Here is a 16,312-nt window from a genome sequence, read left to right as displayed (position 1 = left end):
ACCAGTAAGCCTTGGCCCAAACGTACTCAGCTTTCTTGTTCCATGGGCCGAGAAGCCCACTGCACGGTGCCGTTTCTCTGCCACCACTCTTCACCATCTTCAGCGTTACAGTTCGCTCTCTGTCTCATGGGTCTAGGAGCCTCTCAGTGCAGAGATTCCAGGTCCAAAAGACGTGCTTTCTCCTCCTGGCTGTTCTTCCTTGGTGATGATGGGATCCCCTCTCTGCTCTGGAATTGTCTTTTAAGGCAAAATGGACCAATGCCCTTGGTGGGCCCCAGTTATCGTATTTGCACAGTCCACCCAGTCACTTGGGTGGGAGTTACAAGACCATGGCGAGAAAGGCCACGCAAAAGCAATCCATTGCACTGCACAGGTAAGCTGGCTGTGTACTTTCGTTTCAGAGTTCTTTTTTCTCATAGGATTGCTGGAGAGAATATGTCTTTTTGAATAAGAATATGTCTTATTCAGGTTGAGAATCTCTGACCCTTCATTGCATTGGAGTGCCAGGCAGTCACAGGCCTTACAGGGGTTTAAATGCTTTTCAGAAATTGAGTGTCATTTACTTACAAGTGTTCCCACTTTAAGAAAGCCCAAGTTGTAAAAATCCATACCTATAAAGTAGCTTGCTCAGAGTGCGTTTATTTGCATTCTTGACTAGTTTTCTGGAAACATTTTGTTCTTTTAATGTGTTCAAAATTGGATCCTATTTAGTCTGAAGATACTTTTTAGGGATACATCTGTTAAAGTGAGATCAGTTTGCATATTAGCTTTCAGATTATGCTTGGGATTCTTGGGGCTTCTTTTATTTGGCAGGAAGAGAGGAAAATATCCTGGCCTCTCTGCTGTTTTGGAAATTTCCAGCCCAGGAAGTATACAGAGGCACAGCTTGCAGGGATTCTTACGTGATTAGCTAGCTCTTTACCTGAATTATTAAGCTACATTAAAACAGCCCCTTGGTGCAGTATGTGTTTTAGGGTTTCACATTTTCTGAAAGATCAATATCCCTGTAAGAATGATGATACTCTTGATGTCCCTTTAGTGCTTTCAAATATTCGGATCGTCATATTCAGCCCTATTCTTGTACAGCACCTCCTTCGGGCATTCACAGTTCTCCTAGGAGGTTTAACGTGTGTACTAACATCCGGAAAGTGTTCCATTCACAGTTTGGCTTCTTAAATGTGAAATTTAAGCACCAATTTAGAGCTACTCTAAAATAGAGTTTTTCTTAAAGGGTAGTCCTGATCAACCAGAATTAGAGTGGATTTTTACATCCATTTTTCCTTTAACTTTATTGCAATTGCCACATTGCTGTTCATTTTCATTTTGGCATGCATGGGTCGATCTTGAGTAATTGACATAACCTTATTTAACGAACTTATATTATCCTCTTAGGCTTATGTATCGATTATATCCTTTCAAAGCTTCTGAAAAGCTCAGCATCTTACTAGCAATTGAGGGAACCCTGTAAAAAAGTCAATATCATTCTCAAGTAAAGGCTTAAAGATGAAGGATATATCCTTTATAAAATATTTATTGAAAACTCCATCTGCTGGCCTGACTCTCTGAAGATGTATAAAACATAGTCCCTGTTCTGAAATAGCTCCCACTTTAGTAAAAGGAAAAAATAGTGAGAGCAAGAGAGGAGCTGGAGCTGGAGCTGAGCTGGAAGGTGGAATAGGTATTCCCAAAGCAGAAGACAGAGTTCTATTCAGCAGCAGCTTGGAGGTGTGAAAAAACATGGCACCTGGAGGAATTTTGAGCCATTATTAGTAACAGTGACAACTGAGCTCATAAATCTTTTCATTTACCTAAGTTTAATCTAACTTTACTAGTTCCCTGTATTCAATGTGTCATAGTTACTTGGAATAAAATTTTTGCATTTCATTTGTAAAAAATTCTGCAGTTCAGACTTCTCCAGAAATTAGAGTGATGATCCCTTTTTTGCACTATAACTGTATAAAAAGGTAAGGTCCTTCTCTCAGAGACTTTGACCGCTTCTTTCAACTCCTGTAGCACCTTTTGCCTTGATGAGATTGGTTTGGGCTTTTTTTTTTTATCCTAACTGGACTACTCTGGGATCTTGGGAAAATTCCTGTGTCCTTTTGAGCCTCAGTTTCTGCCTCTGTAAAATGGAATAATGCTACTTATTTCATGGACTGCTGTGAAGATTACATGAGATAATGTCTCATATTGTAGCTTGTTTTCATGATTTATCTCCCTCATTTCACTTCTAGTGGGAAGGGATCCTGCTATATTCCTTCCATCCCATACCCACCCATACTCAGCCATACCTCTCTGTCATCCTAAGCTCTGCCCCAGTCCAGGCTACACAAGTGTTTGACACAGAGCAGGCGCTTGCTGCATCTTTATAATTAATGATAAAATGCTAGGTGTTAGGAATGCAGTGTCTTTGGGATCCATGACCTTTTGCATTTGGGAAGATGGAAGTTCCTTGTGGATTATTGCTGTTGAGAGCCAGAGTCATGAGGGTAGGAAAACATCTGGGTTTGGTCAAAACTTTAATACCTTTTTGGCCAAAGGCCATTCTGAAAACTCTCAGAACAAAACAAAACAAACAAACAAACAACACAGGTACATTATGACTTTCAGAATAAGTTGTGAAAGATTATGCTGGAACAGAGTTGGAGTAAATTCTAAGCATACAAAAGTACTACTTTAAAAATTAATTTTGTCATGTAAATTTAAGAATGATCCTCAACAAACCACAACTAACGGTATACAAATGATACTTTATAGTAAAACCTCATTATTTAAAAAAAAAAAAACCTTTTGCCTTTTATGTTATTAGTCATACCATTTATCAAATCGTATCCCTTATTTACACGCACACACACACGCACAGTATATGTATTGAAACCTCCCTAGGTATGAGGCTATGTGGACACAGTCTCCAGGTTGCTTGAGCCCAGCCTTCTGATCCAGGTTAGAGCCTTGTCATTACACCATGCCTGGAACTAAGTTTCTGTGTTTTACCCAGGCCTAAGGTCAACATTTCATTCAAGTCTTCTGGGTCAATATTTTGTACATGCAGTCATGTTTTCTTTGGTTGTAAGTCTGATGACAGAGGAATTCCATGTGTTGATTTGAAGTAACAAATCCAAAAGGAAATCAAAGTAATCGTTAACCGGTAATAGTTTGGCTACCCAAAAGGGAATCAAAGTGACCGTTAACTGAGAATAGTTTGGCTACTTTTCCTCCCTCTTGGAGAAGCATTAGGAAGATGTTACAGGGGTCTGAGGGAAGCATAATTTGGCATGACCATAATTTGAATCAAAGGAGATTTCTCATTAAAATTCTCACAGGCTTTAAGGAACAAAATCTTTTGAAATGGAATGATCTGGTGTTTACTTAATCCACACAAGTTGTTTTTCGCTGTATCAGCTTCCTGGCTTTTCAACTTGGCTGTCTTCTCACTCATCTGCTGCAAATGACTGCATCACCTGAAAATCTGACCTTACTAGAGTCACCTCTCCCCAAACTAGAATCCATCCCTAGGTAGAGACAAGTTCACATCAAGAAAGGTAAACATGTGTCTCTGGTGGAGCTAAATCAATGCCCTAGATGCCTTTTGACTGACATTTTTGTGTTTACTTTGTAGTTGATGGTGCTGAAGTGTAGAATGGCACATTGATGGCTTGATTTGACTTTTTAGCTTCTATCAAGCTTCCCTGTAATCTTGGTAAATTCCAAGGGGTGTGTTCTTTCCTCATTCTTGGCCACAGTAAAACATCACCTGTGACACGCTTTGGCCTGACTCACCTGTCAAAGAACGGATGATGCGTTTGAGAAATCCTGTTTGTGCCGTTGGAGGCAGGATTGTGCGTGCTCAGGTACAGTAGGTATGGCATGAAAGCTTTTCTTTAAAAACTTTGGAAAGTCTTTGATGGTTTTATAGGGATATCACATTACACCATTGCTCAGTAGACTTCTGAGGTGAGAGTTTTTCGCAACATTGGAACAAAATTTTGAACTAGGTCTAAACCTTGTACCTTGGGTATGAACCAGAGCTGCTCGTTACTGTGGGCAGTGAAGTAGGCAGCATCAGAGGCAGGGGAAGCTCTGCTCTGCATTCTCATGTGCTTAGTTCAGCTTCACTCCGCTGATTCAAGATAGGCTCATTGTCAGTGTAATTCCTGTGAATTATCTCTTGTGATGAAATATCAGCTGGATCTTCTCAGTTGGTCTTTGGGGCCAGTTATGTAATGTAACTGACACTGACATGGTGTGATCCAAAACTTCCGAGTTGCTGAGGCTACTTGAGAAGAAATCAGTTCCCATTAGTCTCCCATATTCGTACCAATGTAGGGAGTCTGAGGATTTGGGTGTGGTTTGCCCTAGAGGGAACAAGGCCAATTCGCCTCAATTCGTCTGCTTTGGGTTCCTCACAGAGTTCACTAAGAAACCTCACTAGTGTGTGTTGTGTGTTCTGTACCATATTGTGAGCTCATCCAGTGCAGTTCTTACAGCAACAGCAGCTGCTGCAGTAAAACCTATGAAAGCCAGAACCTGGGTAAGGCAGAAACCTGTCAGAGAAGAAAAACTCAAATATTTTCCACTAAACCTAGCCACAGAGAAGTGGTAAGATTGCACCCTGTCAAAGATGAAAAACTTGTGAGACCTGGAAAAACAAGGTAGTCCGGCCAAGTTTCAGCTCTAACAGATTTCACTGTATTTATATCACTTATTTACTCCATTTTCCAAAAAAGTATTTAAGGTGGTAGCTTCCATTGATCCAGTGCTTTCTGTGCTCACCAGATACTATGTTATATGCTTTACTAATATCTCGAAACTTCACACTATTGTCCTCTATTGAATAGCTGAGAAAACTGAGGCACATATTGGGTAACTTGTCCACAGGCATCCTGCTCCCTAGGACAGAGCTCCTGTGAGAACCCAGGTCCATCTAACTCAAAGCCAGCGCTCTTGCCCATAAACCCAGTTGGTTCTCTGAAGGTATTGTCCTTTTTTTTCACGTTACCCAACGTTGCCCCACACTGTTGTAGGCCTAATGTAGCTGCCAGCGAAGTTGCCCCACACTGTTGTAGGCCTAATGTAGCTGCCAGCGAAGTTGCCCCACACTGTTGTAGGCCTAATGTAGCTGCCAGCGAAGTTGTATCCATTTGATTTAAGTTGTGTTCAGCAACCTGGGATTGAGTTGCTGCACCTCAGCAGCAGCGTCGTCCATGGAGTAGGCAGTGAAGTAGGCAGCATCATCCCCATTTTACAGATGAGGAAACTAAATCCTGGACAGGTCAGGTCACTAGGCACTGCTAATGGTGGCATTTTTTAATGTGAAGACCACCTGACATATTTAACGTGTCAGCTAAATTCTTAGTTCTTCCAGCCTTCCCATGTTTTACACTAACGCAGCCTCGTTTCCAGAAATCCCTCAAGTTATGGTTACAGTCTCTTCCAATTACTTGCCGTATCACTTTGGACAAATTGCTTGCCTGTTCTTATCGTCACTGACCTCATCTGTAAAATGAGGATAAGAATAGTACCTACCTAACAGAGATATTGTGTGGAGTCAATGGAATATTGCCAGTAAAATACCTAGCTCGGTGCCTAACACACGGCAGATGCTCAAGTAATTAATATATTTCTTCCATGTCTGTGTGTTGAATCCAGTAGTAAGGTGGACTAAAAAATGTGTACTTCAAGATACAACACATTTCCAAAGACCACATCTTTTAAGAGCGATCCCACCTGCACGTATGTCGCTGCCTTTACTTGCGCAGACCTCGGTAGGAATTGTCGGCACGCTGGGTAAAAGGCTGTGGTGAGTCAGGTCTCAGTGTTCATGAGACAATGGTGATTGAGTGCAGCTGCAAGACAGCAGTGCTGTCTTTCGGACTCAGAGCCCAGGCTCTTCCATTTACCCAAGACTGATGTGTTGACTAACTTCTAAGTGGTCAGGAAATTCTAAATCACCATGATTAAGAGGCTTATTTTAGTTTCTCCTTCCTACTGTGACCTATCCCTGCGCTTGATCCATTCTGTAGCATAACTGACCTTCAGCAATAAGCCTCGAGCTCTGGGGTAGGCATTCATTTCTTCATGTCTGGACGGTCATGTCTCTTATTCTTTTGATTATTTCATTTCTTCCAAAGCACATTTCCTGTAGTAAAAGTTCTTTTTTGTCCAAATGAAGAATTAAAATGGACATGCCCTTTACAGAAGGTTACAGTCCCAGCATTGGACACCTGCTTCCTGGCAGTTAATACAACATTCTTCGATTTCAAAAGAATATTGAGAGGCATCGCCTTTGTAAGCTTATAAGCTCCTTGAGGGCAGAGCTCGCTCTTACATCACACTCCATCCTCTCAACACTGAACCCGACCCTTGTTGTACATGGTGGTGCTTTTAGTGTAACTTGCTCTGTTCAGTGACTTTCATTATTGTTTGCCCCAAAATGAAGGGTAACTTACTCATTCCTTTAACTGGTATTATGCTTAGCTTAGTGAACAAGACAGACAAGGTCACTACCTTCCTAGTAAGAGACAGACACAAAACAAGAAAAAGGCAATACATAAACTTAATTACAAGGTGCTTTTTTTTTTTTGGTTGGAGAATAATGGTGAGGAAGTGACCTTTCTAGATAAGATGGTCACAGGAGGTTTGTTCACCTTCTCTGAGGTTTTGACATCTGAGCTAAGACCTAAAGGATAAGGACAGAATGGGAGGAGCCATCCGGGCAGAAGGATCATTAACTGCGTAGGCCCGGAAAGAGTGTCCTGTTTGAGGATCTGAAATAAAGTGTGGTTAGAGGGTCGTGAGCAAAGGGGAAAGTGGTAGGTAATGAAGTTGGAGGGGGAGCCAGGGCCTTTGTAGCCCCTGGAGTGTTGTTTGGATTTTATTCTGAGTGCAGTAGGAAACATAAGGGCAATGTGACCAGGTTCATCATATAACTTTAATTCTGCTTGTTGCTGAGAGATGATGCTGGCCTGGACTGAGGGGTTGGAGGTGGAGATGGAAAGAAGTGGTGGATCTGAGTTATACCAGTGTGTTTCAGAGCTTAGATCCATAGGCCTGCTGAAGGATTGGGTGTGGGCAGGGGCCTGGTGAGGGGAAGGAAGAGTTGGGGATGATTTCGAGCACCTGGGAGGATGGTGGTATCATTCCTGAGATGGGGAAGTCTGGGAAATAGGGAGAAGAGGTTTGGGGATAAAGGAGGCTAGGAATCAAGAGTTTTGCTTTAGATGTGTTGAGTTGCAGGCTGCCATGAAATAATCAGGATCCAAGATAACCAACAGGATTTGATCTGGAGAATTCAGAGGAGACTTGCGGTCTGGTCTAGAAATGTGGGAGTCACCTCACAGAGAGGGGTGAGATGCTAAATGGTGAGATCTTCTTTACCTAATGAGAACAGCTCAAGCGGCCTATATGGCTGGTTTAAGAACTTGCTCCTTCAGGATGCTGGCCACAACAAAACAGTAGAACCACAGTTATGTTATTGCTTGCAGGAGATCCATTTGAAATTTATTTATGCCACCCAGGGCCAGGAAAGTGAAATGCGGTACTTGGCGCCATAACACCATTCTCTGAGCTTGTTTTTCAGAAAAATCCATATCAGGATGGTGTGACCGAGTCATCCACAGTGACTGGCTGGCTGCGTCCTTATAGGTCAGGTGTAACTTAAGCCCCAGAGGCTGCAGGGCACATAAATTAGTCTGAAGGTGGCTGAGATAAAGCAAGGGTGTTTGTTTTTGCCTTCAGATCAGAATCAAGGGCAACAACCTAGAACTTGGAAACCTAGAAGAAGCTTGCGGCTAGAGACAGGCAGCAGTTATTTGTGAGAATTTTGATGACAGAAGAACAAAAAAAGGAAAGTGTAGAATCATGCTTCTCAAACTTGAGGATGTATAAGTTAACACCTGAATAGCGTCTTTAAAATGCCAAATCCTATACCTCACCTCCCAGAATCTGATCAAGTAACTGGGTAGGGGCTCAGAAATCTGTATTTTTAACCAGTGATTCTAATGTCGGTGATCCATTCTCCATGCAGGAGAAACATTGAGTCTGGAAAGACCTAGGAGAGGCAGCCCTCTCTTTTACAAACGGGGAAATTGAGGCCTAGGGAGGAGCAGGGACTTACCCGAAGTTAGGGAGCAAGTTCTTCATTTTGCATTTTACTCTTCACCCTAATGGATGGATAAAAGCAGGTCTCCCCTCTGAAATCCTGACTCCCCTTCCTTTACCCCATTTTTTCTTTCTTTTTTCCCCCATAGCATATATCACCTTCTAGTGTAAGAATTTTTGGGGAGGAGGGGTTTAGAATTTTTGGGGGGGGGGGTTTAATGTAAGAATAGTCTGCTAAGTCACTGTGTTCATTCATTTATTTATTTTTGTCCATCTTTCTCCACTAAAATGTAAACTTCACAGGGCAGTGATTTTTTTTTTAATTGTTGTTATGTTTTTTGTTTTGTTTTTTTCACCGAAGTATCTTTTGTGCCTTGAGCAGTGCCTGGTCCATAGTAGGTGATCAGTAAATATTTGAAGGTTGATAGCTAAAGGGTATGAGTTTTCTTTTTGAGGTCATAAAAACATTCTAAAATTGACTATAGTGATGGTTACACATATCTGTGAATATACTAAAAACTATTGAGTTGTATACTTCAAATAGGTGAATTATATGGTTCTATTTTTATCTCAATAAAGCTGTTAAAAATAAATATTTCATAAATGGTTGAATGGCTGGGTGGATGAAAAGTATTTTGTTAAAACTGACTAACAATAAATAAGGGACGTTGTGGGAAAGTGCCAGCTCTTCAGCAGTGCTAACAGGAAATAGAATATTTTCTTTTTCACTTATCTGATTCTAGCTTGGGTCAGAGCTTACAGGAACAGCTTGTTTATGGAAGATTACAATTAGAGACCTTCCAATGATATTAATTACAGCAACAATAATATCGATGATAGCTACCATTTATGGGCTGTGTGTTACCTGCCAAACACATCCCGTGAAATTCCCTGTGAAGTTCCGGGTTAGGAACTTCATACCCATTATCTCATCTAATCCTTATTACAACCCAAGGATGAAGGAACTAGTAATGTCTCTTTTCTAGATGAGGAAACTGAGGTGCAAGAGGAGAAGTTACTTGTCTAAGGTTGCACAGCAAGTATGGATCTAGGATTTATGATCCCAAAGATTAAGTTCTTTGTCTCTGGGAACATTTATTTCTGAGTTTGGGGTATTCTGTCTTTGGAGAAGGAATTGAAAAAGCTAAAGACTAGGCAAGCATCACTCTTTGGGGTGTCACTGGGCCAAGAACACCAACCTCCATGGTGGTATAAGACCATAGACTGGAAAGAAAGATGTGTTTTTTGCAGCCCAACTTGCCAGCATTTCCCCACACTCTCGAGTCTTTCCATGCTGACATTACAAAGAACCTTTCGTCTTGAACTGTTAGGCTTTTCTCACTTCTCAGTCAACCTCTCTGGAGCAGGCCAAGGAAAATTTCTGTGGGGACAGGTCACTGAACCACATTTCTAGAGAGTCCACTGTAGCCCTTCACACTTAGCTTACATCCCAACCTTCCGAAAGGGAAGGGTGCACAGAAAGAGGCTCCTTCACCCACCTTTCTGTACCCACTTCCCTGTTGAGGCCTCAGGAAGGGGTTGAGGGAGATGATGGTTTTATAAATGTGGACACAACAGATCCCTTGTAAGACTTGGGCTAGCCTTTGAGTTCTAGAAACACTGTATCTATTAAACTGGTTGTGAGCTCACAAAATAAATTGTCACCACCTGCTGTGCATAACATTGGCATTCATTCCCACCCCCCACCCTGCCAGCAAGGACTGGCCCTGCTTTGAGTCAGTAAACACTCCATACATACAGCACCAAAGCCTCCCGTCCAACAGCTGCAGACCCCGGTCAAGTGCAGGCCTACTCCTGGGCTTTGGTGAAGACAAAGGGTTCTGACAGCCACTGCCATTTTTAAAGCACACAGTGCACCAGGCACTGTGCTAAGAACTTTATGGCCATGGTCTCATTTAATTCTTATAGCAAACATGGTATCCCACATCTGTAGATAAGGAAGGCCTGGAGACATTGGTAATTGGCCAGACTCTCATTGCATCTACAGGAGCAGAGAGCCATGTTGTAAACATAGGTTGAGTTGGTTCTAAAGCCTGTGCTTTGCTTTTCTGCTCTACTGCGGTAATGGTTAAAAGCATGGACTCTGGAGCCACAGTGTTTGGATTTGAACCTTGACTCTGCCACTTACTGGCTGTGAGACCTTGGGCAAATTAGCTACCACCCTCTTCTTTGACTTCATCTTTAACATGTGGTTAATAATGTACTGAAATCGTAGAGTTGTTGAGTATTAAATAAATCAATGTACGTAAAGCACTTAGTATCTGGCTCATAGAAAACACTGCTCAAATGCTAGCTGTTATTATTAATTTATATATTGAGCCCTATTTTTTCTCTGGATGATAGAAACTTAATCTCAAAAGTTTCAGCGTTTCTCCATCCATCCCCTCCTCCAAGGGTTGCATCTATATTCCCAAGTCATTTACACAGATAATCCACATAAAGAGCTTAGAGTGGTGCCTGGCATAGAATTGTTGTTGTTAGGTTCCATCAAGTCGATTCCGACTCACAGTGACTCTATAGAACAGAGTAGAATTGCACCATAGGGTTTCCAAGGAGCGGCTGGTGGATTCAAACTGCCACCCTTTTGGTTTGCAGCCATAGTTCTTAACCTCTACGTCACCAGGGCTCCATAGAATTAGCTCCCAATGAATGTGAGTGGTGATTCATATTATAGTGCAAAGACAGTGGAAGAATGGGATTGGAGGCAGGGGTCGGGGGAAAGCATGTGATCCTCATTCAGCGTCTACCCTGGTGCAGCATCCTCAAAGAGAGCCACTGTCCAGATGCTCAGGAACCCAGAGGAAACGACTGTTTTGCACACTGTTAGTGTTACTTCTGTGCCCTAACAACGAATCAGAGCCCTGGTGGCACAGTGGTTAAGAGCTTGGCTGCTAACCAAAAGGTCGGCAGTTGGAATCCACCAGTTGCTCCTTGGGAACCCTATGAAGCAGTTGTACTCTGCCTTATAGGGCTGTTATGAGTTGGAATCGACTCAGTGGCAACATTTTTTTTAAACGATGGTCCTATATTTAATTAATTTAAAAGACAAGGGTCATAAAGTATTATTCACTGAGTTCCTGGCCCACTGCCTGTCTGTCAGTTTGTCATACTGTAGTCACTTGTGTGTTGCTATGATGCTGGAAGCTATGCTACCAGTATTTCAAATACCAGCTGGGTCGCTGATGGTGGATAGGTTTCAGTGGAGCTTCTAGACTAAGACAGACTAGGAAGAAAGGTTTGGCAATCTACTTCAGAACATTAGCCAACGAAAACATTATGGATCACAACAGAATATTTTGTAGTCCTGGAAGATGGGCCCTGTAGGTTGGAAGGCACTCAAAATACACAGTGGCTACAACAATGGACTCAAGCATACCAATGGTGATGAAGATGGTACAGAACCGGGCAATGTTTTGTTTTGTTGCATATGGTGAGCCGACCTGACGGCAATTAAGTTCCTGGTCAGGACACAGTAGATCAAAGAGATTAACACCTAGAACTCTTCCAGGGATAAACCATCTCCAAAAAGCTTCTGGGTATTTCATTCATTTGAATAAACTGTCCAACTACCCCTACCCAGACTTGGTCTGACCACACTATCCTCTTTGTCTCCTTTTTCCCTGGCTTCCTGGAAAGACTGTTCTCCACTGATCGAGGCTTTATGATGACTGTGCTTTCTAATTCTCTTCTAGCTTAAGAGTTGGACGGTGGAAGACCTTCAGAAGAGGCTCTTGGCCCTTGACCCCATGATGGAGCAAGAGATCGAAGAGATCCGGCAGAAGTACCAATCCAAGCGGCAGCCAATCCTGGATGCCATTGAGGCTAAGAAGCGGCGGCAGCAGAACTTCTGAGCATGGCCAGGCCCCGGAGCCCTGTCTGCATACCCGGCCTCCCGTGAATGCTGTGATTGCTCGCCACTCACGCTCGTTAGCCAGCAGTTCTGCCCTGTCGTTTCTCCACAGCACCTTTGTGAACTCAGGAATGTGCGCCAGAGGGAAGGGCTACTTTGACAGTCAGCGCACCACCTTGATGTGTATTTAAATGGGTCGGGTATATTATTTCAGAGATTTATATTGGTGTTTTAAACCAGAGTTTTAAGTCCCAGGAACAGAGACTCCTTCCTAGTTGAGTGTTAGCTGGGAAAGTTTTACGTTGTCTTTTGTTTTTCCTCTCCCAATAGCTTTTAATTGTTCTTTCTGGAAGACTTTTTAAAATATATAAATATACATATATATATAAATTATAGATTCCCCACTGAGTGTGGTGGCATCTCTGTACAGGTACAGTTTTAAACAGTTTGCCTCTTTTCTGTAAGATGATGGTACTGTGGAACACGAGGAAGAGGACACCGGGAGGCTGTTGAGACACTGGGATCCGAGGAGCAGCCCTACCCTTTGCAGGGCTGCATTTATAAACTAAGTTGGAGCCAGTTCTTTTGCCATGGTTTCAGCCTTGTGTGCGTCACCAGTGGCTTCCACAGCCACCGGTGATATCCAAGAGAGCCCCAGGTGGGTGTGTTTCCTCTCTGAGTTCCAAGAGAAGCCTGGCCCCCTTTTTGCAAATTGGTCTTTACTGTGTTAACGCCTCTCATCCATCTCCACTCTCCCAACTGCCTAAGTGACAGCACAGATTCTGCCCAGTGCCTTAAGAGGAGATGCAATCCAGGGAGGGGACAGGCTGACCAGGAACTCTCGCAAACACAGGGCCATGTTCAGTCCATAAAAGGGAGAGGGTTTCCGAAGCTCTCATTGTTTGTGCGAAGATCCCACACTTTGCGTTTTGCTCTGCATTCCTTACAGAGAGGGGTAGAGGGCATTCATTGCTTTGTGACCCGTATTCAAATATGTGACTTATTTTCTTTTTCATTTTACTGCTAAGGGGTCTGGAAAGTGTAGATGAAAATCAGATTTCTCCAAGAGGATCAATTCGACATGGAGGGCTGGAAGGGACCGTCAGATCATCTGGTCCGACCCCCCCGCTGCATAAATGGGAAAGCTGGGGCTTAGAGAGGGGAAGTGACGTGGCCAAAATCACAAAGCAAGTTAGAGAAGAGCTCGGGCAAGAACTTGAGCCTCCTCACTCCTGGGCCATTGAACCAAGCAGAGCAGCCTCTTCTTCCTGGGAAGAGACTTGTGTCACTTGGTTAAGCTGCCCCTGGGGACACTGCTAAGGAAACTTGCTTTTGCTTTGCTTCTTAAGTGGATGACCTGGCTGTGAAGAGGCTCCCAAGGGAAGCCAGTTTGTTCATTTCATCAAGTCTGATCTCTGCAGGGTCTGACGGACAGCAGCCCAGCATCCGTGCAGGCAGATCTAGAGCCTGAAGCAGATGAGACAGCACAGAGCCATCCTTCTAAAGTTTTGGCTCAGGACCACATGGCATTAGTCACCAGCAAAAAGCAGACAGTTGGAAAGGACAGATGTCTTTTTTTACTTATTTATTTTCTAATCTCTCTTCCCCTCAGTAGGGGAGCCATGACTGGGTTGCTCCTGAGGATCCTGTAATCTGACTCCATAATTGCTTTTGCTCCCCAAACCTGGGAATCAGTGGAAAGATGGGGAATGTTCCTGTGGCCAGTTTCTGTCCCTTGCATTTAAAACAAGTTTTACAAAATGCAAGAGGCAGTTGTTAGTCTTCAGGGTTTAGCCAGGTAAGCAGCTGTGTAGCAGATACAGAAAGACAGGACAGTTTGAGGATCTCTTGGGATGATAATGGCAACTAGCATTTGTTGACCACTGATTGTGTGCCATGAGGCTCTTTACATATGTCAGCTCCAGACTTCACAATAACCCTGTGAGTTAAGTACTTTATCTCCATTTCATAAATGAAAAAAAAAAAAAAAAGTTCAGAGAAGAAAAGGTTCTCTCCCAAGACAATACAGCTAGTAGAACTAGGATTCATAGCATCACCATATGGGACCAATATTTATAGGGAAAAGGAAAGTAACAAGCCTGTTTCAAATAAAGTGACCACCTTTTCTTGCGTAGACTCAGTCTGTACTCTAGCTGGCATTTTGGGTTGGGAAGCAGCTGAATTAGTAATCAAGTGTAACAGCCAAGTGAGTTTTAGAAACCAAAGCATCGAATGTGTATCGCCCATACCGTCTGCTGTGCTAATTGACAGTCCTGTCTCAGTCTCTTTCTTTCTTAAAACAAAAGACTTTGCAATTGGCCAGACAGGAGGGAAATGCCCATTTTTCCTTTCTTAGGCCAGATCCACGTAAAAAAAGGTTCAGTTTTTCCCCATAAATATTCTTGGGTCATGAGCCTTGATCTGTAGTTTATTTGGTCTCAAGCATGTGTGCACCCACAGCCTGGTCCAACACAGTACGTTAACTCACCAGCCTGGCTAGACAGAGCCCTTTGGCCAGAAGCCTATTTGTTTTGGATCAGAAAAATTTCCTGACAAGGTGTATTTGTTTCTAGTAGCAGAAAGGCAGAGGAGCATTCCTAGTCATTTTTTCCTTGAATACTAAATTCAGGATATGTCAGCTTGCTTTTATTGAGACCTGAGCTTCAATCATTGCTTGAGCACTTAGTATTCAAGCTGTCAGGGAGCTCTGAGCCCCTCACTTGTTTTCTGCCTCAAGAAAACAATCATGTCTTTAAAGACCTAATTGTGTCTTTAAAAATATTTCAGATTCTCTAAGAATGTCTTAATTGCCTCCCCATCAGTAATTTCAAATTAGATTTCTGTATTCCTCCTTTGTTCCTTCCCCCAACCAACAATTGAGTGGATGAATGTTTGGCTCGGTGGGTGGGTGGGTGGAGGTTGGATGGATGGAGATAGATCAATTAGATAGATAAGATTAGATAGATAGGAACCAACCAATAATCTGAGGCAATTTAGGAACTGTAGCCTTGACTACTTGAGGCTATAGACTGTGATCCAAGAAACATTTAGCATCTACCAGGTGCCAGAAATGTATTATACCATTTAAAACCCAATAGGTCTTACCAGTATCAGCAATGAGAGAGGTAACATCACTACAGATCCTACAGATATTAAAAGAATAATAACAGAATATTATCAACAACTTTATGCCAATATATTCAACAACTTAGTGAAGTGGACAAACTCCTTGAAGGATACAAACTACCAAAGCTCACACAAGAGGAAATAGATAGATCTGAATAGTCCCGTATCTATTCCATCTTAGCTCTGGGAGATACAGGTATTACTGCCCTCATTTACAGATGAGAAAACCGAGGCTCAGAGAGGTGAAGTCTGTTGCTCAAGGTCATGCAGCTAGAATATGGCAGAGCCAGGATTCGGCTCCAGGTCTTCTGATTCTTACTGCAGTGCCCTTTCTAGCATACCATGTTGCCTCTAAAGATTGCAGCTCCTTATTTACTGGAAAATTGTTCTCGCCCAATCCAGTCTCCCTACCCCATCCTATCTTAAGCTCTGTGTTGGTGGTTTCATCAGGATTATATTCATAGTCTTTCAAATCCATGTTCTTGTTTGTGTTTGGAAAAACATCTCTTCCACCAGCTCGCACTGGACCAACTTGGAAAAAAAAAGCTTAAATGCTGTTACTGATGTACAGTTTTAAAATGTGAAGTTTGTAGCTTTAACTTTTTGTAACGGAAACTAATAACACTGGCTTAAATGCTACTTGAAATGCTATTTTGTAAGGTTTGGATGTACATAATCAATCAAGGTCAGCAGTTTGTATATGTATGAGACATAGCGTCCTCCATTGCCCTCCCCCCGCCTTTTTTTTGAGATGCTTCCTGTGAGCTTTTATATTAGAATTGTTGTTTTCCCTCCTTTTTTCTTCCTACACCTTGTCATCTTTGTTTTAAATAAACTGCCCTTTGGAACACAGACTATCCCCTCTTTTTTTAAAAAAATGAGATTCTCCATATATATCCTAGAAAATGGTATTGTCAGCCTTCCTGTCACTGAGTCTATGGTGTGTTTATTCCAGGACCCAAAGTGGGGAGGGCGGATAGTTACAGGAGGGAGTAAATTTTTGTTGAGCACCTACTGCATGCCAGGTACTGAACTAGCAGTCAGGGATATAAAGACGAACCAGACACAGTTCTTGCAGGCCAGTGGGAGGAGGCAGTCAAGCACACAAGTATGTCACAACATTGGAACTGCTACGGCAGAAGCAAGTGCAGGGCCTGTGGATGCAGAGGAGGGAATGACAACCAGTTCTGCTGGGTGTCCAGGGGAGCTTTTCCT

At 42.7% G+C, this 16,312-nt stretch overlaps 1 protein-coding gene across 3 annotated transcripts in view; it reads left to right on the top strand.

Moving 5' to 3' along the window:
* Positions 1–15,949, top strand: part of STK4 (serine/threonine kinase 4) — a 100,345-nt gene extending 84,396 nt beyond the window's left edge. For all 3 annotated transcript variants that reach the window (XM_049868827.1, XM_049868829.1, XM_049868830.1), the window contains one exon: positions 11,814–15,949. In XM_049868827.1, the coding sequence (XP_049724784.1) occupies positions 11,814–11,972 (159 nt within the window). In that variant the 3' untranslated portion in view covers positions 11,973–15,949. The remainder of the gene's footprint in view (positions 1–11,813) is intronic.
* Positions 15,950–16,312: the final 363 nt, after the last annotated feature.

Source organism: Elephas maximus, chromosome 25, assembly GCF_024166365.1.
Source record: "Elephas maximus indicus isolate mEleMax1 chromosome 25, mEleMax1 primary haplotype, whole genome shotgun sequence".
NCBI classification, from domain to species: domain Eukaryota; kingdom Metazoa; phylum Chordata; class Mammalia; order Proboscidea; family Elephantidae; genus Elephas; species Elephas maximus.
The sequence above is the reverse complement of the archived record's forward strand: the minus strand, read 5'-3'. Positions and strand labels throughout refer to the sequence as shown.